This window comes from Lepus europaeus, chromosome 3 (assembly GCF_033115175.1).
Source record: "Lepus europaeus isolate LE1 chromosome 3, mLepTim1.pri, whole genome shotgun sequence".
Classification (NCBI taxonomy): Eukaryota; Metazoa; Chordata; class Mammalia; order Lagomorpha; family Leporidae; genus Lepus; species Lepus europaeus.
Genome location: NC_084829.1, coordinates 131,842,093 through 131,869,352, shown reverse-complemented (window position 1 = coordinate 131,869,352; position 27,260 = coordinate 131,842,093). Strand labels below are relative to the sequence as shown.

The 27,260-nt window shown below is 37.7% G+C and overlaps 1 protein-coding gene across 1 annotated transcript in view; it reads right to left on the bottom strand.

Annotated features, from left to right (window-relative positions):
• ENPP3 (ectonucleotide pyrophosphatase/phosphodiesterase 3) overlaps positions 1-27,260 on the bottom strand; it is an 85,299-nt gene that overhangs the window by 36,489 nt on the left and 21,550 nt on the right. Inside the window, exons 6-14 of the mRNA XM_062187717.1 lie at positions 23,377-23,474; positions 12,561-12,640; positions 9,613-9,732; positions 8,961-9,070; positions 7,017-7,082; positions 6,244-6,316; positions 2,120-2,228; positions 766-894; positions 356-387 (exon numbers count right to left, since the gene is read on the bottom strand). Coding sequence (XP_062043701.1) covers positions 356-387; positions 766-894; positions 2,120-2,228; positions 6,244-6,316; positions 7,017-7,082; positions 8,961-9,070; positions 9,613-9,732; positions 12,561-12,640; positions 23,377-23,474 — 817 coding nt within the window. The remainder of the gene's footprint in view (positions 1-355; positions 388-765; positions 895-2,119; positions 2,229-6,243; positions 6,317-7,016; positions 7,083-8,960; positions 9,071-9,612; positions 9,733-12,560; positions 12,641-23,376; positions 23,475-27,260) is intronic.

Sequence of the window (27,260 nt, the reverse complement as noted above, 5' to 3'; positions counted from 1 at the left end):
ACTGTAGAAAAAGATCTATAGGAGCCTATGATGCACCAATTTCTGATATCAAGTCACTCAAAAAATGAGAAAAACAATGCTTAATGCAGCTCACCAGCACAGCCCTTTGAATGTAACACCAGCCCTTTCAACAACTAGGATTGAGTGCCTCTGTTATCCCAAACTAATTACCTGAAGAGTGATCAGCTCAAAAAAAAAAAAAAAAAAACTATGATAAAAAGCAACTAATATGCATATAAAATAATTGGTAGAGGGTTTAAAAATGAATAACAGGTAGTTTAGACTTAGAAATAAAGAATACAAATTAAGGTAATAACATTAATTTAAATGTATGTATAAAGGAGATTATACTTACACTGAGGTTCCTAACAACTTCTTCAGAATTAACTGTTTCAAAAGAAAAGTAAATCACATTACAATTGATACTTGACAAGTACAAAAAAATGTGAACAACATAGGTGAATCTGACACATATAGTAATAACTGTGATCTGGTAAAAGTCAAATAAGAGTTATTTTGAACAGAGAATTATTCCAGCATTTGAGAACAGAACGGAATGCATTTTGACTTAACAACATTAGTTGTTAGCATTGACTTGATAAAGTGAGTAAAGTTCAACATGGGATGTGTCATTTGTTCCTGTGTCATCTCCCCTAGAAGTCAGAAGCAGTGGGCTGGTAATCCCTACACACTCTCAGAATCAGGGGCCATGGGTATTCACTTTCAGTTCACATTTGTTTTCCATACAGGTGTCTTTATACTTACAGCTAAAAAAGTCAAGAGGTATATTACGACTCCTGATGCGGGGAGCAGGTCCTTCATACATATAGAAGTATATTTGTTGAAAATAATCAGTCATATACTCCATCTTGTCACAGGAAGTCTGGTCCATTCCTGGAACAAAAAACACTGAATGTGCATCAATGGTAACAATTGCTTGTCATTTGTCATGTCAAACATTCTTACCAATTTCTTTGAACAAAAGATGTGTGAATGTTTTGCTTTAGGTTTTAAAACAATAGGGCAGTGCTTTGGAACCATTCAAAAAATGTAAAATACATTTCAGTGTGTCTCATTAATGTTCCAAGCTACAACCCAGAGGTCTACAGACTGGCTCTTTTCTTGCCCATGCCAGTGCCTGGTTCTTTTGCAGGTGTGGGAGCTTAGCTGTGACGATTCTCAAGAAGATGATCTGTTCTCCCTGGCTGGTGAAGACCCACATCTGCTCTGTGCACTTCCCAACAGTGTTTCTAGGGGAGTACTCAGCATTGAGTAGACACTTATAAAATATTTGCGAAATGGATGAGTACTTTAAAACTGTGTGAATGCATTCTGTCTGCTGGGGGAGAGAAAACGGTTATTTCATTTCCTTTAACTGAAACAGTTATTCTCTAGTGTAGAAATGTGAGATGGTGGGGAACTTACAGACAAGACCTGCGATTAAACATTCTTGTATTTGCATAACTCAGACAAGGAGGGAGAGTGGGTGTTTGGCATAGAGGTTAAGATGATGCTTGGGAGGCCCCCTTCACACTGGAGCATATGATTCAAGTCTGCTCAGATCTTGATCCCAGCTTCCTGTGATGCACATCCTGGGAGGCAGCAGGTGATGACTCAAGTAGCTGGGTCCCTGCCACCATGTGGGAGACCTGGATTGAGTAACAGTCTTCTGGTTTTAGCTTGACCTAGCTCCAGCTGTTAGGGGCATTTGCAGGCTGAAACAGGAGATGGAGATATTCTCCCTCTTTCTCTCTCTCTCTCTCTCCCTTTCTCTTTCTCTCTCTCTTTCTCAAATAAACAAAATAAATAATTTTTTTTTTAAATCCTGGAAAAATTTGCCAACCTACATGAAGGAATCACTTACTAAAAAGAAGTCCTAAAATGCAGTTTTTAGCTTGAATAGCAACCCTGTTGAGTACTATTCATTCTGTTTTTTTACAGAAAATAAAATATATGGATAAACTAGAAATATTCATCTTCTTTTCATTGCAGTCTACCACAAAATAACTTCTTCACTTCTTCAAAAGCTTTGTGGTCTGAACATATTCTTGTTTATGCAACACTTGAGGCTATAACATATAACCAAAGGTAAAATAAGATTTTTTAAAAAAATGCATACCATGGTCAGCCAAAACGATTATATTCACACAGTTGTGTAAGTTCCGCTGTTTTAAGCCTTCCATCAGCATTCCGAAAGCATTATCTACTGACTGTAAGGCTTGGATTACCTAAAAAAATGAAGTTAAGATTTGTCTTCACTAATTATTTTAGTTATCTCATAAAGTAAAAATTTAATATTTTTCCTTCTCTGAAATTGATGACTTTTTAGAACATCAGAACCCAGTACTCAATGCTACTACATTTATCAAATACCAATTCCCTAAATCTATAAACAAAGCAATTTTGTTTTTCCTAGTATTCCCTACAAAGGAAAATAGACTATTGGTCAGTAGATATGTAAAACAATGTTGAATGTCAACAAACACTATTAAACTGTAAATGTTTCCATGATTATGTATGCCTGAGGTTAGAAAGAATGGTTCACAGACACTTCAAAGAGAATCTAAGTGTTACACATCTGGAGGATCATGTGACAATGAGTTACAAGAGGGCTAAAAAGGGTCATGCTCTGACACCTAATAATTCTACTTCTAGCCATCTGATTTATATATAAAGATATGCATTGTTGCATTATTAATTTATTATTTAAATTCTAGGAAAAATAAATTATAGCACATCCTTAAGAAATTATACTCATACAAACCGCTTTTAAAAGAACATTGGCTTGGCCGGCGCCGTGGCTTAACAGGCTAATCCTCCGCCTTGTGGCGCCGGCACACCGGGTTCTAGTCCCGGTTGGGGCACCGGATTCTATCCCGGTTGCCCCTCTTCCAGGCCAGCTCTCTGCTATGGCCCGGGAAGGCAGTGGAGGATGGCCCAAGTCCTTGGGCCCTGCACCCCATGGGAGACCAGGAGGAAGCACCTGGCTCCTGGCTTCGGATCAGCGCAACAAGCCGGCCGCAGCGGCCATTGGAGGGTGAACCAACGGCAAAAAGGAAGACCTTTCTCTCTGTCTCTCTCTCTCTCACTATCCACTCTGCCTGTCCAAAAAAAAAAAAAAAAAAAAAAAGACCCAAAAAAAAAAAAACATTGGCATAAGAAAATGTTCAGTATACAATGTTAAACATAGAAAAACTGTGGTGTATACACATTCATACATTGTACTGACCTTGTTTTTAAGCAAATTATCTTTTCTTAGTAAACACACATGCATAGAAAACTAAAAAGAAATGTTTCTAAGTGCTATTAACAGTGGCTATCTCTGAATAGCAGAATGAGAATTCATTTTTATTTAACGCTTATACTCTTGAGTTCTTAAATTCTTCTATACTTTATTAGTATATTGAACTGACAAGGTTTAAGCAGATTTCACTGGCATAACTTTTCAGCATTTTTTTTTTTTAGTAAGTGTAATATAAATGGATTGGGAAAAAAATGTTCAGTATCTCATAATACTATAACACTGATTGCCTTTTTTTTTTTTTTTTGAGAAAGAATTTCACAAGCCAGGAAGCATTAAGAACTTTAGTGAATTTTTTTTCATTCAATCCTCACAGTCAACATTTGTGGATGGAGCTATTGGAACTTCCAGTTGTAAAGGCCAAGAAACTTGATATATAAAGAAGGTGAGTATCATGTTCATGGTCCCATAGGTAGTAACAGACATTGCAGGACTTAAACTCAAACCACGCTGTATCCACTGCCAGATTTGTCATCAACTCTGTGGTACTTTCTTGACAATCTTAAGCCAACCATGCACTCTGGTTTGGCAGTGGGAGTCACAGTTTCCACCCCTGCCATGGCATATTGTCCACTTCCACACAGTCATCCCACCCACTCCTCCCAGTCACACAGATGGCCTCTTCTTTTCTGTCTCCAAGCACGCTGACACACTGCTATCATTGGACTCTCCAAAGTTGTGAAACCATCCGTATATGTGTCTGCCTCCTGCAGGTGTCCCCAATCTAGAGACTTCCATGAAGAACACATAGAAGAATATGAAGTGACTGGATGCCAGCATCCAATGCCAGTCCATCCAGAGGAAAGACACTAGATAGCTCAGTAAGGAGCAAGGAGTGAGCAGCTTTTCAGATCGTTACATGTGGAACAGGAATAGAAACATTTGCAGCTGTGGTGAAAACCAAGTTCTGTTAGGATAGTGTATTAGAAAACTGAGCTGTTTTTTTTTTTTCATTTTATTTATTTTTTAAAGATTTATTTCTAAGAGTTATAGAGAGAGAGGGAGAGACAGAGAAGGAGGGATCTTCCATCTGCTGGTTCACTCCCCAGATGGCCACAATATCCAGGGCTGAATAGGGGCCCAAGCATTTGGACCATCTTCCACTGCTTTTCCTACGCCATTAGCAGGGAGCTGGATTGGAAGTGGAGCAGCCGGGAATCAAACGGGCACCCATATGGGTTGCCGTTGTCAAAGGTGATGGCTCTTCCCAGTAAGCCAAAGCGCCGCACTGTCTCCCCTCCCTTTTGTTTTTAAACAGGTAATTGTGATCACTGATTTTCACAGTACGCACTGTGGAAACATTATAATCAAGTCTGGTACCAGGAGTTGACTGATGGGATCCTCAGTGGACAATTGCTCTTTGGATTCAGAAGCCCCTCTTTGCAAAACTGAATTCCAGGTTGCAGAGAGCCCAGCTAGCTGAGTGCTCTGTGCAGAATTACTGCAACACGCTCTGCAAGGCGCACGGCATCCTTCCTGACCTAGTCTCCCTCACAGGCTGGCCCGCGGTGGAATTCCCAAGTGCTCCCAGACCTTCCCAGTGTGCCCCTGAGCATCACCAACATGCAAGTTAACTTGTTCTTAGTTTCAGTTTTCTTTTCTGAACTGAATTTCTCTTCCTAGATTTTCATTCTAAGATTTAATAATCTGCCAGTAAAAAAATAACAGCTGAATTTTACTGACGTATAGAAGCCATTAATGAAAGTTACTAATAACCAGTTAGGACATTTTGGGGACTAATCCTTCTTCAATGCAAGAAATTCATTAGAACAAATTTGCTTTTAAGGAGTTATTGGCTTTGCTTTGTTTCTTTTTAATTAATTAATTAATTTGAAAGGGAGAGTTACAGAGAGGTTGAGGCAGAGAGATAGAGAGAGAGAGAGAGAGAGAGAGAGAGAGAGAGAGAGGTCTTCCATCCACCACTGGTTCACTCCCCAGATGGGCACAATGGCCAGAGCTGTGCCAACCTGAAGCCAGGAGCCAGGATCTTCTTCCAGATCTCTCACATGCGTGCAGGGGCCAAGGATTTAGGCCATCTTATTTATTTATTTATTTATTTTATTATTTTTTTGACAGGCAGAGTGGACAGTGAGAGAGAGAGACAGAGAGAAAAGTCTTCCTTTTTCTGTTGGTTCACTCCCCAATGGCTGCTGCGGCTGGCACACTGTGCTGATCCGAAGCCAGGAGCCAGGTGCTTATCCTGGTCTACCATGCGGGTGCAGGGCCCAAGCACTTGGGCCATCTTCCACTGCCTTCCCAGGCCACAGCAGAGAGCTGGCCTGGAAGAGGAGCAACCGGGACAGGATCCGGCACCCCAACTGGGAGTAGAACCCCGGGGTGCTAGCGACACAGGCGGAAGATTAGTCTAGTGAGCCATGGTGCTGGCCTATATATTAAAAATAGCTATTTGAGGGCTATATGTAGCAAAATCATAACAAAGTGCTCTAGCTAATGAAGAGACCAGTGTTAGAGGGTTCATCTCAAAGATAGTGGGAGCCTAAGAGGAGAACAACTCTACTTGAGGTAATAATACACGAAGCCCAATGATAAGGAACTTATGCATGGAGCCATGGGTGAGTGGGCAATTGAGTGTAGCACAATGGATTTTTCAGGTGACCTAGCTTAAAATGCACCCACCACATTACCACATCAGTCTGGCATGTTCAGTAGCTAACCTTGCTTTCACAATGTGAAATAACAGTGCCATGTCTAAGTCTTTAATAAGTATTTATCAAATGAAGTAAGATGTGGTCAAAAGGTAGCTGTTCTTTCTAAAATTTTAACTATTTTGTGGCTAATATGGTAGACAATCTTTTTAGACTTATAATTAATTTTATCTTCCCTTGTAAATATCAAATATCTTTGGGATCAATAAAAATGAAAGAATATCATTTTATTTGTGGGTTAGGATTAGACAGATTTGCATTTAGAATAAAACTTACTGCGGCACTGACTGGCCCATTATTGTGTCCCGCAGAATCAGGCTGTTCCACATAGATGGTATAAAAATCAGGTCTAGAGTGAAAATTAAAGCGGAGAAAAATATTATCAATTTGGAATAAATTAAAAGCTGGACTTGAAGATTTGGTAGATCTTGAACTTGCTGGCTGCTGCCCTCTCCTTCTCGCTGGCTTCCTTGTCTTCCTCCAGGCCCAGATGTTCCAGTTGGTCTCAGCAGGGCTAGCTCTTGCAATAGGAAATAAACAAGACCATGCTAGATATAAGCATTGGTATGCCTTAGCTGAGAAAATCTGTCTTGTTCTTGAAGCTAGGACCTCTCTTGGTATGCCCTGGGCCTCTACATTTCTTGGTCTCTGACTTTTTGTTGCCACACGCAGTTCTTTCTCAGTATCTAGATTCTGAGGCACTGCTTTCATAGCACCCTTCAAGGAAGCTCCAACTCCAGCCTGGTGCCATGGCTTTGGGTGAACACCTGTGGCTTGGTCAATTCTAACAGCAGAGTGTCAGATCCAGTTTCAGCTCTCCTCTACTTCCTGGTGCCTCTCCCTTCTGGTGCTGGCTCCATCTCTATTGTTCAATAGCATCAACCATGTCCCAGGAACAGAGTCATCAGGTTTCAGAAATAAGTTTTGAAAAGTGCCCATAAAAGGTAATGCCATTTCTCAGAAATGGTCATTGAAAGTAAGGAGATGATTTCATTTTTTTAGCAACATCTATCCCTCTAAGATAGCACTGCTCTGGCATTACAAATTACCTTTCAGCTTTGGGCAAGTCCAACCATTCCAACAATGTAGTGACCCTCTTCTCATATGGGATGCTTCTAAAGAGGCAGAGAAAAAATAATTCTCAAAAATCAATTCAATAAAAAAGAATTCCATTACATTCCTGTTCAGGAAGGTAGGTTAATATCTTCAGATGTTTGTTTTGCTTCCTGTAGGATCAAAATACTTAAAGGGCTCCAGTATTACTCAAAGGGAATCATATTGTTAGTACTTATAGACATACTTACTATGTTACAAATTAAATGAATATTTCTTTGTTTCCTCCTTACCTTTCTCTCCTTCAGTTTTCCCCAAATTAAAATAAAAAGCCAATGATTATGATCTGTTCAATCTATTGATTTTTATTCATTTATGAATTTATATCTATTAAGCACCTCTCCCTAGACACTATCAGTCCATTTGTAACAGAATTTATCAGAGAGAAAATCAAAGACTACGTTCCAGTGTGGGAAGACAAGCAACAAAAGGGACAATATACAAATAAATGGCACAGTGTATGAAAAGGTGATGAATCCTATAAAAAGAAGAAAAACTCACAGGAAGGGGCCCTGAAAAATTGGGATGAGTCTGGTTTGAAATTTTCAGTCTCAGTGTGATGGGCTAAGACAATACTGAGGAGGTAAGTTTGGAGCAGCAGCCTGAAGGAGGTGAATGAGTGGGCATTCAGAGCCCACTTTCGGGGATTCTTCTCAAACAGGAAATAACCAATGCACAGGAAACAACCACACACAAGCTTGGTGTGATGAGGCCCACTGAGGAAGTTGGAGTGAGCAACAGGGAAGGGAAGGAGAGCACGTGTGACAGGCAGGAGGATGGCAGGGGTCACCTTGCACAAGGCTTATAGGCTTTTACTCTGAGTGGCACAGGGAACCACTGAAGTTTTTGATATGAAAGAGTGCCATTATCAGATCTGCATTTTAAAGGAATCTTTCTGGCTAGTGAAATGAGAATATATTATTGAGTAAACTGAAAATAAATCTTCGTAAAAATTAAGAGTGGTAATGGGAGAGGGAGGAGGAAGAAGGATTGGAGCATTGGTGGGAGGGTAGAGTGAGAAGTATCACTATGTTCCTAAATCTTTATATATGAAATAAATGAAACTTGTATAACTTAAATAAAATTCAAAAAAGAAAAAAACCCTAAATTCAAATAAATGAAAGGCAATAATTCTTATCATTATTATTATTTGCTTAGTTCATTTCATCATTATACACTATGTAAAGTGGTTAAATAAAATAACAGTATAAGCAGTAAAAAAAAAAAAAAAAAGCAGGGAGATGTAAAAAGAGGCAACAACGATAATACAGGCAAGAGATGATAGCTCAAACCAGAGTGGTAATGCTAGAGGTAATACAGAGTTCTCATATATATATATATATATATATATATATAATTTATTCATTCAACAAGCATTGACTGTGTGTGTGTGTGTGTGTGTTAGAGAGAGAGAAAGAGAGAGAGAGATTCCCACATGCTTGGTTTCACTTTCCAAATGCCTACAATGGCCCAGTGCTCACTGGGCCAAAGCCAGGAGCTAAGAACTCAATGCAGATCTCCCACATGGTGGCAAGAACCCAGGCATTTGCGCCATAACTGCTACCTCTCTGGGTCTGCATTGGCAGGGAACTGGAATTGGGATCCTGAGATGGGTATGAAACCCCGTACTCTGATGTGGGATGTAGGTGTCCTAACTGACATCTAAAACGCTGCCCAAACATCTGCCCCATTGCACATATTTTGAATAAAAGTGAAAAACATTTACAGACAGACTGAATGAGAGATATAAGAGAGGAGAGTCAATGGCTCCAAGACTTTTTTTGGCTCAAACAACTGAAAGAATAGAATCATCCTTAAGATTAAATAAAATTCTAATCATTCCTACTTAGAGGGAAATATTTACAACAGTGCCTCATTACCCGTTGTAAGGTGAATACAAGGAAGGGAAGGTCTGATTTATAGCCACATCAGATCCCGGCCAAAAGAAGGTACCAGCTTTTAGACCTTGATACATTGCTGTCAGCCATATCTGTACAAAGAACAAATTTAGAATAAATGAAAGTCAATAAAATTACTTGGGGGTAGAACTTCTACAACTTACTGGAAACTAAAGAGTAACAACTGCAAAATGTATTACAATTAAGTAATATTTGTCTTTATAGTGGTTAACATATATAATGACCCAAAATCTGCCTTGAAAATTAAAAACATAGTAAATCAGTAAGAAAAATGTCATTTTTAAATTGGTAAAATTATTCAGTTCTTCTTTCCTTTTGAAAGGATTGTGAAATAGAATTAGAGAAAAAGTTAATGGATAATCTTTCTGAGTAATTTCCAGATTGACACATTTATGGTACAATATCCACTTTTCAACCTAAGGCCCTCTGCGTGAATAATTAGAAATGTTTGACACATTTCAATTATAATTATAAATAGTGGGGAAACACTGTCCCACCCCAGCCTTTAGAACCTGAATGGATAATGTGAAACTCCAAGCAGGGCGTCAAGGCTGATCTACTGTCACACTGGGCACTGGTGGTTACTTTCAATTCCAAGTAGACTGCTACCTACCGGTTGCCCCTGCCACCAGGTTGGTTGATTTTTCTCCGCTGAAGAAAGTGAAAAGTTCTTGTTGAGATTTACATCATACATGTTATTATCAATGATGCCATGTGATTCTGGATATAAGCCCTAAAATGATAGTTTTAAAAAATATTTAAGATAAAATAACATATTAGCAAAATGTATATTTAAATTAAGTAGCATACGATGTATAACTCATGTCACGTACTCACATACCTTTCAACATAAAATACTTGGATCTGAACTCAAATATCAGGTCTATAACAACAGGTGAATGACATTAGGCTGATGGTTTATGTTGGTGGTGCTCATGTAAAACCTGAATGCCTAATAACTGCTAATAAATTTTCTCATATTACATTAATAATTAATGGTTATATTGGAAATAATAGCAAGACATTTACTAGATAGAAGATTTCATGTGTAAAATATTCTGGCTTTGAAAGTCTGTTAGCAGCACTTCAAAAGGCAGCCTGCCCAATCCCAATCCATCCTGCCTTCAGTGGACCCATGCATTACCCACTAATCCAATCACATTTATTCATTCAATCTTCCCACGTATTTTCTTTGAGTGCCTATCCTATGTGGTATATATGTGGTATAGTAGTAACTACTTTTAGATAGATTTTCAGGAAATCATTTCAGAGCATTACTATACTCATACATGATCATGTGTTTGTATATGGATATATCCATATCTATATAAAATATAAGTTAATAGCATTTATATGAGGCTACTTCAAACTGCTTTTTGAAAATGAAAGAGGAATTTATTTTTGGTGCAAAATCTTGAAAACCATACACAATTTTTTCAGGATATGCATTTTCAACAAAATTTTGAAGATTCTTCTTAATATGTATAATCTCTTATTTGTATACATACATAATTATATGTATTATAAATATTATGTACGTATGTATGCAGTCAATTCTTGTTAATCACTGTAGTTATGTTCTATAAAATTGCCATGAACACTGAATTAGTGAATACAGAATCACTGCTCATTGGGAAAATACAAGATTACTATTCTGCATCTTACTGTTTTATTAATATGTAGCAATAACTAAATTTATCTAAATTTGAAATATCCTCATTATTTGCAGATTTTATATTTGAAATTTTCTTATTTGCTAAAATGTAATCAGTACATAGCAGAAGCTAATATCCTCTGCCTACTACATTTTCATCTAATGATTAATATATAACCTTGTTTCTGGTGTATTTTAGTTTAAAGATGTGTTATTATTTTTTTAAAGATTTATTCACTTATTTGAAAGGCACAGTTAGAGAGAGGCAGAGGCAGAGAGAGAGAGAGAAAGAGGTCTTCCATCTGCTGGCTGACTCCCCAATTGGCCGCAACGGCTGGAGCTATGCCAATCTGAAGCCAGGAGCTTTTTCCGGGTCACCTACATGGGTGCAGGGGCTCAAGGACTTGGGCCATTTTCTACTGCTTTCCCAAGCCATAACAGAGAGCTGGATTATAAGTGGAGCAGCCGGGTCTTGAGCCAGCACTCATATGGGATGCCAACACTGCAGACCAGGGCTTTAACCAGCTGCGCCACAGAGCTGACCCCAGGATGTATTATTTAATAGATATTTTTGGATAACCATAATTTGTGATTCAAGTTTACCTAACACAGCCTTCTTGCTCTAAGGAACACCAGACATCACTCTAACTCTATATTTGGGGGCCATTGTTAACATCAAAATCATCAACAAAATCACAGACATGAAAAGCATGGCATTAAATACACAATGGGCTGCAAAGATGACATTTGTTGTTAGTATGACAGTTAAAATTAGAATGCACGGTGTCATCTTGCCAAACTTCTTTTGGGCTTGTGTATATTGCTGCTTTGTACATGTCTTTAAATAACCATGAATGCACTACATTTACTGATTTGTGGGTAACAACCATTTTTAAAATGGGTGGGGGAAGTAGGAAGGGAGAGAGAGAGACTGAGAGGCATAGATCTCCCCTCAGCTATTTCACTCCTAAATGCCTTCAACAGCCAGGCCTGAGCCAAGTCAAAGTCCTGAATTGGAAAGTCCATCTCAGTTTCCCATGTCAGTGGCAGGGACCCAAGTACCTGAACCATCACCTGCTGCCTCCCAGGGTCAACATGAGTAGGAAGCTGGAATTGGAATTGGATCTGGGACTCATACTCAGGCATTTTGGTATGGGATACAGGCATCCCAGACAGGGTTTTAACCACTAAGCCAAACACTGGCCCCACAAATAAATTTTAGTAAGAAGGTAAATCCCAAATAATGAGGATATATATACAAACATAATATTTAAGGAATAAAATCAAATGTTTTGTTACTGTGCCATAGTGATTGAATAATAAAATACAAATTAGTAAAGATACAAATATCCTTTGGTGATAAAGGCTGAAGCGAACTCTTAAAATGCATTTTAAATCTATGTATGTTAAATGACTTAGTGTTTCTTTGAGTTCACTTTAGTCATTCCACCTACATCTTTTCATACATCGAGGAGAATTCTCTTGATTTAGCTCCTTTTCTGTAGAGGTCAAGCCATTACACTTGTGAGGCAGAACTCTTTATCAACTTCATCATAATGAAATACTGGGAGAGAACAACATTCCCACATCAAAGTGGTTGTCCTCATGTACTCATATAGCCTACTGTCCCCAGCAGACCTTGAGCTAGGGAAAGGACAATCAAAAACCAAAGAATGGTTCACATCAAAGAGGATCTCCTGGCCTTTCACAAAGCTGAATGTAGCTAATGCTGGAACACTCTTTCATAGTTAATGTCCCACAGCACTCCATTGTCCTCAGTTACAGCCCCTCCTTCCCCGCCTGAATTAAGCCGAGCTATCGCCACATGTGCTTGTGAACCATGATGCACTGGGCTCAGCCAGTTCCTGCCAACTCCTGACAGTCTTGCCACTGGGCCAAGTACTTACCGTAACAATGGTATAATGATTTGGAAAGGTTTTGGTAGGATACACAGGCCTCATGTATTTTGAATGAATTCCACATGTTTCTGCAACAAAGTTTGGGGAGAAATCAGGACGTTATTTTTCTTAGAAGTTTGTTGTGTAATGAAAAGTCTAAACATGAAAATTTCTCAGAAAAGCAGAGGACTAGAATGTGGATCAGAGATGGAAAGAAGTTGATATTCTGACCCCTAAGTTTCCTCTATTTCAAGACATGTCCGTTTTTAGGAAAAGAGTAAACTAATTCTAGATCCATAAAATTTTCCTGTACATAGCCGCATAATAAAAGGCCACAGACTCTACAGTCTCTGTTGGAACAGCTCAACTCTGCCTTTGAGGCCCTAGAGTATCCATAGATAACGTGTAAACAGGTGAGCATGGCTGTGCTCCAATAAAACTTTATTTGTGGACATTGAAACTTGAATTTCATATAATGTTTACATGTTACAAAAAGATTTTTTTTTTGGAAAGCAATCATTTAAAAATATAAAGCAATTCTTAGTAAAGGGCAGGCAATACAAAAACAGAGTGTGCAGGATTTTAGCCTACATTCTACAGCTTCCTGACTGCTGAGCTGAGCTAAAGATACCCTAAATTAGACACGGCCAGTTTTGTCTGCTTCTGCTGCTTCCCTCTTTCCAAATCTGGTCACTATAAAAACAATGTCTAAAGCATTTGCATCTCAGCTGAGATTTTCTATAGGAAAGGGTCCAGAATAATAAATACATCTAGCCCAAAATAACTTGTATAGCTACATACATCAATGTCATATAGTCATGTCTACAAAATGGGCTAACTTTACTGCACATTACTTTTAATTTGGTTTCCATTTTATCGTCGAAGTTTCCGTGAATCTGTTTTTCACAAAGTATGGCATTAATTTTGCTTTCATTGTTCTGTTGTTTTCAATCTGCACAGTAACCCATTTAGAGGTCAGAGCCACTGGAGCACAACTATTTCCTTTGCAGCAGTGAAATACAAGAAATTTTCCATACAAAATCCCATTGCCTCTAATCCTAACAGAAAACATCTCCATTATAGATTCTATTGAGATGGAAAAAAAAAAGTGAAATTGATCGCTGTCCAAAAAGTAATAAAACTCTGCAGCTGGAAACAATGAATGTTTTCTCAAATAGGCTGGGATTGGTCTCTTTCCCAGTCTCTGCTAAGTATTTCCACTATGACCAGGAATTTCCTGCTCGCAGTCTTTTAGGGCTCCTTCTCAAGTCCACTAAACAGCATCCTCTGATGGGAAGAGGGTGGGGGTAGACGTGGAGGAAAGACAACTCAAAAAAACATACACATGTTAACAAGCACTCAGAGGACTCTGATATACTTCTTTTTGCAAATAGCTCTATAATTTGACTCATAATCCATAACTTAAGATGAAAATAATCTTTACTTTTATTTCTTGCTCAATACCAGCAATAAATAAATCTTGCCGTTGAATCAGGGAATGACGCATTTAGTATTGTTAAGGTGTCAGATGATTAGAAAATGAAATGAGATCTAATTCAGTAACATAATTAAAAGAATGTAAGTGGGGTAAAGATGATACAACAAATAGAGATGTAAAGTCAGTTTCTGATTTATTGCCTTGAAATATGTAAGGCAAACTCAAATTATTAATGCCAAAAGCTACAGGGTATAAAATAAAATGCAAAGTAAGCTGCCTGTATTGTGAAAACATTACACCACCCTAGTTATGATGTCCTAAACAGGACACACCTGTTGACTCTCTACACTTGCCTCTGAACCACAGATACTAGAGAACAGCTCACAGAAACATGATTTTCTACCATTGTTCCTTGCAGATATTAATAATCTGAATTACCACTGAACAGAATACTTCTGGAAGAATACCTAACAAACCAATAGGAACAATTGCTTCTGTCAAGGAAATGTAGGAAGACCAATAAAGAGGTTTTGTTTGTTTTTACTATATACTTTAATATTATTTAAAAATAAACCTTTTGTAGAAAGAAGGTACCAAACAAAAACAAACTAAAAAATATAAATGGGATAAGCCAATGTAGCTAGGCTTACAATAACTTTAAACTTTAAGGAGGGACAAAAGACTAAATTAATGAATAAGTAAAGTGGCCAAGAGAATATACAAGTCAAAATTATAATGTACTCTTTATGGAATTCTTATATAAGAATAAGCATAATTAAGTACTATTAATTATGACATTCCTACAAACTGAAAGATGGCAAGCTACTCAGCAACATTCACAGGCTTGAAATACTTTTACTTTGGCATGTATTTAGTAGAACAATCTCCTGCAAAGACTAGCTACCTGGTTGGCTTGTGACATCACCATCACTCAACAAAATCAAGATTAATAAGCTCTGCAACTGCTCTCTTCCCAGTAGTTTCAGGTAAGCATTCCAAATCCTGGGCACATAGAGGAGAAAGGATGAAAGACAGCCAGGACTGATGTCAGAAAGATGTTCAAATAGGAAGCCTTGGACTCTTCTTCCCATCGAAGACACAACCATTCAATAGAAATCAATCAATTTCCTCTGAGTAGAATCCAGGAACTACTTAGGAGGCTCCTAAATATGAAGCAAGTGTGAAACCAGCTACATCAAAAACTGGTAAGAAGAGGAAAACCTGCTTTCACTGTAATCTAGGAGTGGGTTGTGGCACAGCACTAAATTATCAGGAGGAAAGCCCCAGCTCTCAGGTTCTCCCCAAGGATGTAAAGAATTGGAGCACACATCTGACATCCCAAGTTTGGTGTTACCCAAAGGACTGATTTCAATCTCACCTGTCTTGGAGAGGTGATGGGATCCAGTATACACTGGTAGCCTGGGGACTACACAGAACAAAGAGGAGGTTTGCCTGGCATGCAGGCATAACCACAGCACCTCTCTGCTCAGCAGGTGATGAATCTCAGCTCTCAGTTTCTCACTGGTGAGGGAAAGAGTTGGACCACATATCCAGTGTCCCAACAGGGAGTTCCCAAAGGACTGGTTTCTGACTTGCCTGTTTTGGCACACTAACAGGATGTGGAATACTCTGGTCATCTGGGAGCCAGACAGAACAGAGGCAGTGATTTGATCCAGCGAGATAGTCACCTCAGCCCCTCCCTACACTCAGCACAGAGAAAAGAGGTTTAATAGAACACCTAGACCCCAACTTACCCCTGGAGACAGAAAGAATGGTAAATGGTATCTAATGATCTGACTTCTCTGGTGACTTCCTAAGAAGCTGCCTTTAATCTTGCTTATCCCAAAGCACTTGGGAAAACTAACTTGCTCTTGACACCTAGTGGGGGTGCTTGGAACAACAAAAGAAGGTTGGCCTAGCATGGAATTTTGAGGAGCCTTCAGAACCTTTGACCAGGCTGACTGGTGAGGGTTTCTCCTTTAGAAGTTCCAGCAATGAAGCTAGAGAGACGGTTATTTTGTTTTATGCTCAGATGCCAACACAGAGAGTAAAGAAAAATTAAGAAAGAGGAATATATGCTCTAAACAAAGAAATAAGATAAATCTTCAGAAACTAGCCCTAATGAAACAGAGATACATGATTTATCCAAGAGACAATTCAAAACAATCATCATAAAGATACTCACTGAGGTCAGGAGAACAATGTACATGCAAAATAAAACCTACAACAAAGAGACAATATAAAAAAAAAGCACTGAAAAGAAATCACGAAACAGAAGAATATAATAACTGAACTGAAAAATTCATGAGAAGAATTAAACAGCAGACCAGATCAAGCAGAAGACATGAGCTGGAAATCCAAAGACAGGTCATTGGAAATCATTCAGGCAGAAGAAGGAAAAGAAAAAAGAATAAAAATGAGTAAATAAAGATTAAAAGATGCATGGGGCCAATATATGCTGTAAGGAATTTTCTGAATGAGATGAGAAAGAGAAAGAACCAGAAAGTGAATTCAAAGAAATAATAACTTAAAATCCCCAAGGGAACCCAAATACAATGAGCCTAAAGAAATCCACACCAAGACACATTATAATCAATTTGTCAAAAATCAATGACGGAGATAATTTTGAAAGCTGCAAAAGAAAAGCAATTTTGAACATACAAAGAGAACTCTATAAAACTACCTGCTAATTTTTCAACAGAAACCCTGCAAGCCAGAAGGGAGTAGGATGATCTATAAAAAATATTGAAAGAAAAAAAATATCCTGCCAACCAAGAATACTCTACCCAGAAAACTGTCCTTCAAAAAAGGACATAGTAAATTTTTTAAAGGAGAAAGACTTTCCTAGACAGACAAAAGCTGAGGAAATTCATCACCATCTTCTTGCCTTGGAAGAAATGCTAAAGGCAATTCTTCAACTTGTGTTTGAAACAAAATATACTATACAGCAGTAAATAAGAAATTACATAAGAAAGTATAAAAATTATTGGCAAAGGTAAACACATAGACAATTACAGAACATTGTTTTATTATAATGGTGGCAGGAAAATCACTTTTAATTCTAGTACAAAAGTTAAAAGGCAAGAGTATTAGAAATAACTATAACTAAATCCTATGTTAATGGATACACAATATAGATGTAAACTGTGACATTAATAACTGCATTGAGGAAAGAAGTAAAAGTATTGAATTTTCTATGAAATTGAAATTAAGTTGTTACCAGCTTAAAATAAACTGTTATAGGGAAAATATATTTTATGCAAAAACAATAGAAATAAAATAAAAAGAGAAAGGAATCAAAGCACATCATTCAGGGCCGGCTGAAATGCTGGCATCCCATACGGGGTGCCTGTTTGAGCCCCGGCTGCTCCACTTCCCATCCTTCTCTCTGCTACGGCCTGGGAAAGCAGTGGAGGATGGTGCAAGTCCGTGGGCACCTGCACCCACATGGGAAAGCCCGGAGAAAGCTCCTGACTCCTGGCTTTGGATTGGCACAGCTATGGCCTGGCGGCCATCTGGGGAATGAATCAGCAAATGGAAGCCTCTGCCTCTGCCTCTCTGTAACTCTGCCTTTCAAATAAAATAAATAAATCTTTTTAAAAAACAGCAAATCATTCTAATAAAAAATGAAACATCAAGGAAGACAGCAAGAGAGGAAAAGGGGGTAAAAAGAACTACAAGCGAAACAAAACAACAGTGGACTTTTCTCTAACAATTATTTTAATTAACATTATAAAATTAATAAATTAGAGTGTCAATTTGTTGGGTCAACAACAGGAGCCACTGTGCAGTTGCTCCTCATGCAGGATCTCTGTCCTTAATGTGCTGTACATTGTGATTTAATGCTATAACTAGTACTCCAACAGTATGTTTCACTTCGTGTTTCTATGTGGGTGCAAACTGTTGAAATCTTTATACTAAATTGATCTTCTGTATATAAAGAGAATTGAAAATGAATCTTGATGCAAATGGAAGGGGAGAGGGAGCGGGAGAGGGGAGGGTTGCGGGTGGGAGGGAAGTTGTGGGAGGGGGAAGCCATTGTAATCCATAAGCTGTACACTGGAAATTTATATTCATTAAATAAAAGTTTAAAAAAAAAAAGAAGAACGAATGAATCATAAAAAATAAAAAAAAATTAATAAATTAATAGTTACTTTGTTAGGATCATATAAGACTACTATGAACAATTATGTTCCAATAAATTGTATAATTTAAGAGAAATGGATAAATTCCTGGAAGCATATTGCCTACCCAGACTAAACAATAGAAAATGTGTAGAAAACTTATAACTAGCAAGGAGACTGAATCAGCAGTCAAAAACATTTCAACAAAGAAAAGTTTAGGAACAGATTGCTTCATCGCAAATTCCACCAAATACTTAAACAACTAATGACAACTTTTCTCAAATTCTTCCAAAAAAACTGGGAACACAGTCCTTTGGGAACTCCCTGTTAGGACATTGGATATGTGGTCCAACTCTTTCCCTCACCAGTGAGGACAGCATTACCCTGATATGAAAGCAAAACAGATACTATAAGAAAATAGCAGACCAATATCTCTTATAAAGATAGTTGTAAAAATCTTCAACAAAATATTAGCAAACAAAATTAAACAACACATTAGAAAGTTTACATACCATGGCCAAGTGATATATGTCCTTGTTTAAGGATGGTTCAACATAGGACAATCCATTAATGTGATTATAGCTCATTAACAGAATGAAGGATAAAAATCACATAATAATCCCAACGAATGTAGAAAACCTTTCATTCATGGCAAAGATCATAAAAAATTTTCATGATAAAAACTCTCACAAAATTAGGACTAGAAAAAAACTACTTCAATACAATAAAGATTGTATATGATAATCTCACAGCTAAGATACTGCCCAATGATTACAATTAGAAAGCTCTTTCCACAAAGATCAGGATCAAGAAAAGGATGCTGCTCACTTCTTTTTGGTATATTACTGGAAGTCTTAGTGATAATAATTAGGTAAGAAAAATAAACGAAAGACACTCAAATAAGAGAAGAAGGAAGATTGTCCCTCTATGCGGAAAACATATTATCATATATAGAAAACACCAAAGATTCCCCCAAAACTACTAGAACTAATAAATTCAGTAAAGTTACAGGTTACAAAATCAACACAGAAAAATCAGTTACATTCCTATGTACTATAGAACCATCTGAAAATTAAATTAGGAACCATTTGAAAATTAAATTAGGAAAAATCTCATTTATAATAGCATAAAAAAGAATAAAGTATTTAGAAATAAATATTATGAAGCAAAAGACTTAATAGTAACAACAGTAAAGTATTGGGCAAAGAAGTTAAAGAAGATGTAAACAAATTAAAAAACATCTAATTCTTATGAGCTAAAGACTTACTATTGTCGAAACTGTTCATACTACCCAAAGTCATTTTCAGATTCAATGCAGCTGCTATCAACATATCAATGGCATTTTTATAGAAATAGAAAAAAAAACATATGGAACCACAGATGACCCTGAATAGCTAAAATACTCTTGAAAAAGAACAAAGCTGGGGGCATCATACTTCCTGACTTGAAAATATACAGTAACTAAAACAGGATGGTACAGTCATAAAGACCAATGGGACAGAATACAAAACCCAGACATAAATCAGTGTAAGTCAACTGATCCTCAACAAGGGTTTCAAAAAGGACAGTCTCTTCAAGAAATGGTGTTAGAAAACTAGATGCCCATAAGCAGAAGAATAAACTTGAACCCTTATAGTACACCACCACCACAACAAAAAAGCTCAAATTCGGTTACAGATTTAACTAAGAGCTAAAACAGTAAAATGCCTAGAAGGAAGCATAGAGGGAAAATTTCATGACATCAAGCTAGGCAATGATTTCCTGGCTATGATATCCAAAGCACAAGCAACAAAAGCAAAAACAGTTAAATGGGACTATATGAAGCTAAAAAGATTTTGTACAGCCAAAGAAACAATCAATAAAATAAAAAGGCAAGGAGAAAATATTTGTAAATTGTAAATCTGACAAGGGGTTAATATCCCAAGTAAGTAATGAACTCCTGCATGCAATAGCAAAATACAAACACTTCTATTAAAACATGGCCAAGGACTTAAAAACATATCTGTTAAAAAACACATGCGGATATCCAATAGGTATTTAAAAGATGTTCAATGTTATTAATCATCAGGGAAATGCAAATCTAGGCCAAAATGAGATATCAACTTTATATCTGTTAAGATATGTTTTGTTTTTAAAAAGACGAATGTTGATGGGGATGTGGAGAAATTGCAACTTTTGTACATGGTTGTTGTTGGTGATGCAAAATGGTGCAGGAATAAGGAGTGTCCTCAATAAAATAAAATATAAAATAAAATGGAATAACCATATGACCCAGAAATCTTACTTTGGGGTATTTATCCAAAAGAAATGAAATCAAGGTCTCAAAGAGATATTAGCACTCCATGTTCACTACAGCACTGTTCACAAAGATAGGATTATCACAAGATATGATAGTAATCTAAAGGCCTACGAACAGATGAATAGAGGGGGAAATATGGTCTACACATACAATGAACCCTGATGACATCATAAAAAGGGAAAAAATCAGGCATCAAAGCACAAAAACAACATATCAAAATAGTGATAATCATGAAGTAAAGAACAGAATGATAGTTTCTAGGGGCTGAGTTAGAGGGAAATTACGGAATTATTTATTTATTGGTACAAAATTTTATTTGTGCAACATGAGTAAGACTTAGAGATCTGTAAAACATTGTGCAGGTAACAATGGCATCTGCTGTGGAGGATTTAAGAATTCAACTGTTTAAGAATTGTTAAATTCTTACATTTTCACTATCACAACTGACAGTTTGCTGATCTCGATCTGTATGCTGCCAACCTAAGACAAGACGATGTCTCCGCTTCACTGGAGCAGGATTTGAAACGTCATATTCTTGTCTACATAGTAGTCACCGACGTGACCCACTGCCCTGTGGTATTAATTCATGTTCTGTCTTCACAATCAGTGTCGTTCAACACAGGGAGCTTGATGGGGCACTAAAGATGGGACCAAAGATGGGACCCTGGATTTCCTGAACAGTGATGTTTCTTGTCACATACTTCACTTGAAGGCTACCTTTACCCTTATTCTATCTCACCACATCTATTCTTAATTTGGCCTCCTAGAAAAGAATTGCCCTGTTTTGCTTTATCAGGCCTAGCTAGTCACATATTCACATGTTGAAGATCAATATATTATATGTATGACTAAAATATTTTTTTTAATTTTTTTTTTTAATTTTTTACAGGCAGAGTGGATAGTGAGAGAGAGAAACAGAGAGAAAGGTCTTCCTTTTTGCCGTTGGTTCACCCTCCAATGGCCGCTGCGGCCGGCGCATCATACCGATCCGAAGCCAGGAGCCAGGTGCTTCTCCTGGTCTCCCATGGGGTGCAGGGCCCAAGCACTTGAGCCATCCTCCACTGCCTTCCAAGGCCATAGCAGAGAGCTGGCCTGGAAGAGGGGCAACCGGGATAGAATCTGGCACCCCGACCGGGACTAGAACCCGGTGTGCCGGCACTGCAGGCAGAGGATTAGCCTGTTAAGCCACAGCGCTGGCCGACTAAAATATTTTAAATATTAGAAAACCAAAAGCTAATAATAAATATATACTAATGGGGCCGGCGCTGTGATGCAGCTGGTTAACGCCCTGACCAGAAGCGCCAGCATCCTATATGGGCGTTGGTTTGAGACCCAGCTGCTCCATTTCCGATCCGGCTCTCTGCTGTGGCCTGGGAAAGCACTGGAAGATGGCCCAAGTCCTTGGGCCCCTGCACCTGCGTAGGAGACCCAGAAGAGGCTCCTAGCTCCTGGCTTTGGATCGGCATGGTTCTGGCTGTTGCAGCCATCTGGGGAGTGAACCAGCGGTTGGAAGACCCCTCTCCCTCTCTGCCTCTCCTCTCTCTGTGTAACTCTGACTTTCAAGTAAATAAATAAATAAATGAATCTTTAAAAAAACCTTAAAAATATATACTAATGATATATATATATAAATATATATACTTATAAAATATATTATATTTATATCATTAGTATAATTTCCAATTCTTCATGGTATGAATAAATCAATAAATCCATCTAAAAAGGGGCTCAATTTGGCCTGGCTAGTTAAATTCTCTTTAGGAAACAAGTCTTGATATCCCTATTATCTGGAGAAATTTATATAAGGAAATAGAAGCTGGTAAGTGTTTATCAGGTCAAAGTGGCTCAGCAGTACAAGTGTGAGAAGTGTAAAACTCAATTTTTTTGCTAAAGAGCTGCCTCAGGGTGTGTATACGTGTGGTGAGGGAGAGAGAAGAGCAGGAGAGATTACTTTTAGGGAGGAAGGGAAAAGTAGTTTATCTTTCTACAATCGTGGCATTTTGGAGTTGGGATTACAGTATAAATCATTAGATCTCGTCTCATTTTACAAATGAGGAAACTGAGAGCTAGAAAAGGCAGTAAAACAGACTCAAACAGCTGTATTTTTTTTTTTTAAGATTTTGGAGGAAAATAAAAACAGGAGGCCAATAAAACTGTCATAAAATTTGAAAACTTTGCAGAAAAAGGAGATTCTGGAGAAAATGGACAGGAGAATGGCACAGTGTGAATAATATGGACCCTGGAGTATTAACCCTCTGGCTATATCCTTTGGTACCCAATTCCCCTTTATTGTTTCCTTTATTAAATTATGTGGAGGCCAAGTGTACAACATCCTGATAAAGATGATAATAAAATCAGCAACTATACTAATAACCAATAATTGCACAATCTCATGACAATCCCATCAGGTAGGACATGACTATTTAACTGACCAAGGGCGAGAGACACCAAAAGATGAGGGAAAGTGACCCAGGATGTCACAGCTAGTAAGTGGAAAGGCCAAGTTCTAGGCAATTTGAATCCAGAACTGGAATCAGATCCTGATCTTTTACCTACTGGAGTATTCGTGGATGTGGAATCTGTGCAGCTAATCCAGGTTTCTTCAGGATCTTGTCCTGGAGCTGTGTCAACTTTGCAAAGGACCAGCACCCAGTTCTGACAAACACTACTTTGGAAACAGTATATATGAACAAGTTTGCATATGAAAGGAGTTACATTCAAACACAATAAATCAAAATGACCAAACAGATGAGTGTGCTGCCAAAGGAAGAAAGAAAAGGTAGGAAGAACCAACAAGTATGAAAATACTCTCCCCACTGAAAAGACATGGATGCCATGCGATCTTGAGAGCACCTGGGCTGAGAAAAATTGTCAATATCAAAGCCAGTCAGAAAGCTGCGTCATTTAACATCATCTGAGTAGGTGTCTTTATCATTTGTGTGCCGTTAGTTGGAGAAGACTTACTCAGTTTATTGATATTAGGCATTAAAGTGCTCCATGTTTGCAAATACTCAGCTCTGAAGCCATCCATTGAAAATAGGATAACTGGTGGCAGGTCAAACCTGAAAATGCAAAACAAAACTCATCCATTGTTTTGATTATTAAAAAATATACATTTCTATGCTGCTTGCAATTCTCCAAAGTAGAAAATTCTTAGGAAGTACAGTAAGAAAATAATTTTGGGTCTATAATTATCTAGTCCTATCATCTTTTGTATATAATTATTATTTGGAACTTAGAAAAACTCTACAAGATCTTTCCTTTTTTTCTAGTGTTCTACATCTTTTGACATTTTTATTCTAATAACTCAGCATATTAATATATACCTCAAAATCCTTATTATCTTTGTTTAACCAGTACCTCTGTTAAAATGATAGGATACAACTTTTGGGTTATATGCAGGGACTCTCTGTTTTTTTTAAATTCAAGGTCTTTTCCACTTTCTAAATTGTACTCATATAATACACAACACACATACATTTCTCAATGGTATAGTTTGATGAAATTAAAGTGGCCTGATATAGTTTACATTAGAAAACACTTATTTTTCATGAAGTCATTTGCATAATTCTAATTTAACATTTTATGTTAATAAATATTCCACAAAATAATTTTTCAGCTTAAAGACAGGATCAACCATTATATGATCAGTGAGTGGGGTCCAAAGATCCAGTACACCCCTTTTATTCTTCAAAGATTTATTTATTTATGTGAAAGGCAGAATGATAGAGTGAGGGCGATGATGAGACAAAGAGAGAAAAAAATCTTCTATCCATTGTTTCACTCCCCCAAATGGCTGCAAACAGCCAGGTCTGGGCCAGGGTGAAGTCAGGAGCCCAGAACTCCATCCAGGAGTACACCCTTTTCTTAATGTCCTCCCTGCCTCTCAAAGTTTGCTGCTCAGAGCACATTTTCATCTCTGCTGCCATGAATATCCATACGCCTAAAACATCCTTCATTGCTTCCTTAGGATAGGTTCTTAAAGATCGGATTTCCTGGTTCAAGGATAAAATTTTGAGGAGTCCAAAGTATTTTGTCACAATTCTCTCCTGATAATCTATATGAATTTATCTTCCATCATCAAAACAGGTGGCAGGTGTACACAAATCATGGTAGGTTCATTATGTATGAAATGAAAATTGCATCTTATTTTCATTTTTATTTGCTATTGCCAATAAAATTGAACCTTAAACCAATAGTATTTTTACTGCTCAAGATGGAACCTGAGCAAGGACACATCTATTATTTCATGTTATCATTAGCAAAAAAAAGAAAAACCCAAAACTAACAGTCACCTGTAAGCCATGTGCTGATATTACTTCCAGCTCAGCAATAAGACAAGTAGAAAAGAAAGATAACTTTCTCAAGGTGTCCTACAGCTAGCATGGGACAAAACTGTATGCCTAAGGACCTGTGCTCCTTGCCATAGGGCTATTAAATAGTTAAACACACAAACAGAAATGTTAGCTTGTTTTATTTGGTCTAGTAAGATTGTTTTATTCAATGAAATGTTTCTAGCCACTTAAATTGCTATATGAGAATATTGTCAATAGTGGCAGAATCATCACTGTAACTTTGTCATGCAAAGATAGAGGAGATGGAGGTGGGAAGGAACCCCTACAACAGAATAAGTGACAAGAATGGATATGCAGTACCACTAGCTTCCTTTCTGGTCTTGCCTTGCTTGAAGATTATCATATTAGTATTGTAATCTCCCTGTTACTCTGCTCCAACTCTCAAATACTTGGGTAGACAAGTGATTGACAAGTCTGGATAGACCATTTTGATCAATAATTCAGGCTCAATCATCTAGGTCTGCTGAGGCTCCTTCCAAGGACAATGGGTGACAATCTTCCAGCTTGTCACGTGTCTCTCTCCCCAGCTATCAGCAGGAGAGGGAGTCTCAGGGCCACAAATGATTCTTCACATTGTCCTATGCTCTTTCCATTCTTCTGGTCAATTGGAGTGTCATAGGCTCAGACTGTGACTTGTGGGTGCACCTTGCCATAGAGATCTGGGCCTCACTGCCTGGGTTTGCCTCCTTGCCTCCAGTAGTCTCCAAAAGTGTATTTCAATTTCTTCACAGCTTGTGCCTAATTTCATTACATGGGAATTGAGATCATGGTTCTGCTTCAAAAAAGGTTTTTTATAAAGAGTTGTTACCAGGAGAAAATAAAACCATATCAATATTAGTTATTATTACTGTTATGCTTTCGCAAAAGACCAGTTGTCAGTGTAATTTGGACCCTGACAAAAAGCCATATGAATATTGTCTGTTTGGTTCTAAGCACACCTTAATATATATTCAAGAATAAGATTCATCTAATAAAACAAGCAATAAAATAAATATTCCACTAAGAAATATTAAAACTTTTGAGTACTTACATTATGCCACATATCATAACTAAAATTAACCTATATTATTTTTATAACTTATCAAGCATTTTCCTTTCTTTAGATGTTTTAATTCTCACATGAAATCTTCTGAACCTGACATCATCACTATTTTTATTCTGGTTTTATAGATGAAGCTCAGAGAAGTGGCTAATGCAAAGTCCCACAGGCAAAACCAAGGCTCCAACTCAAGTCTCCATTTTATTCTAGCCCCTCTGCTCTTCCACCCAAAGGCTGCTGAAGAAGGCAGCTGGGTCTGAGGATTGGGACATCTCAAAGTGGCATGGAACAAAACCCAACACATTATCCATAAGCATTTTTGTGTGTAAAATATGTTTTATTGTTCATTAAAGGGGTTCAGGTTTGGTTTTTAATCAGGCTGCACATGTTTGGTCAGTCTGACATCCCTGTTACTATGTAAAACTGACTTTAGCAAACATGCTTCATTAAATCCAAAAGAAAAAAATTGTTTTAATTTTGAAGAAAACAATACAGTTCTGAGAACAATTGTCTGGAAGTTCAAACAAAAGGAGGGCTTATGGTTCATGTTTCTTTATACACTCTTCTCCTCTGACAGAACCAGGAATGTTAATTTTCGTAATCCAGGCAGGCACTGATACTGATGGATACTGCACATGCATACACACTCACACACACACACACACCACACATACTCCCCTAGATGGAAAGGGTTTTTACAGAATTGATCAAAATCCTTGGAGTCAACATCTTTCTGAACTTAGAGGGCACACAGTTTTGATCTTGAGGCTATGTTAAAGGAATCAACTGTCATGTTCTGAAATAAAGAATTTCAGATAGTATCACTATTTTTTCCCTTAAAATTCTAGAAACAATTTAAAAAAGCATGACTTTGTTTTGCAATCTAGGTTGGAAAAGGGGAGAATTTATACGTTTGCATTTAGTTAAACATCAAATGAAATAATGCTATTTAAAAATTCTTCCTAATTCTAAGAATTCCTTGCTCTTTCTTCTGTCTCACTGTCATACTTGTATTGCTTAGCCCAGAAAAGTGTCAAGGGCAGTGACTACAGGAAGAAAAAAGGGAATCTTTGGCTCTGAGGTGAGTGGGGACACATGCCCACGCTGAGGTAAACAGAGAGCAGCCATCATTAGTGTGTGGAGTTGGTGCCCAGAAGGGTTAGCGAGGCCTCATATGTTCGTCACCGGCGTGCACCTGCCAAGCCCTCTGCAACCACTCCTTAAGTCTTTCTCTCATTGTAAGACTTTCTTTGGGCAAGCCTTTCCTCCTGGGCTCAGAAAGAAGAAATTTGAGGCACTTGACTGTTAATATAAAAGTGTTCTGGTGGGAGTAATTTTAGTCAAAAGACCTGACCATAGAAGCATTAGTTAATACTCCACCCAGTTTTTTTAAGTCTTTGTTGTAACATATGAATATAGTAAATTAACATAAAAGTGTCTTGTACACAGTAAAG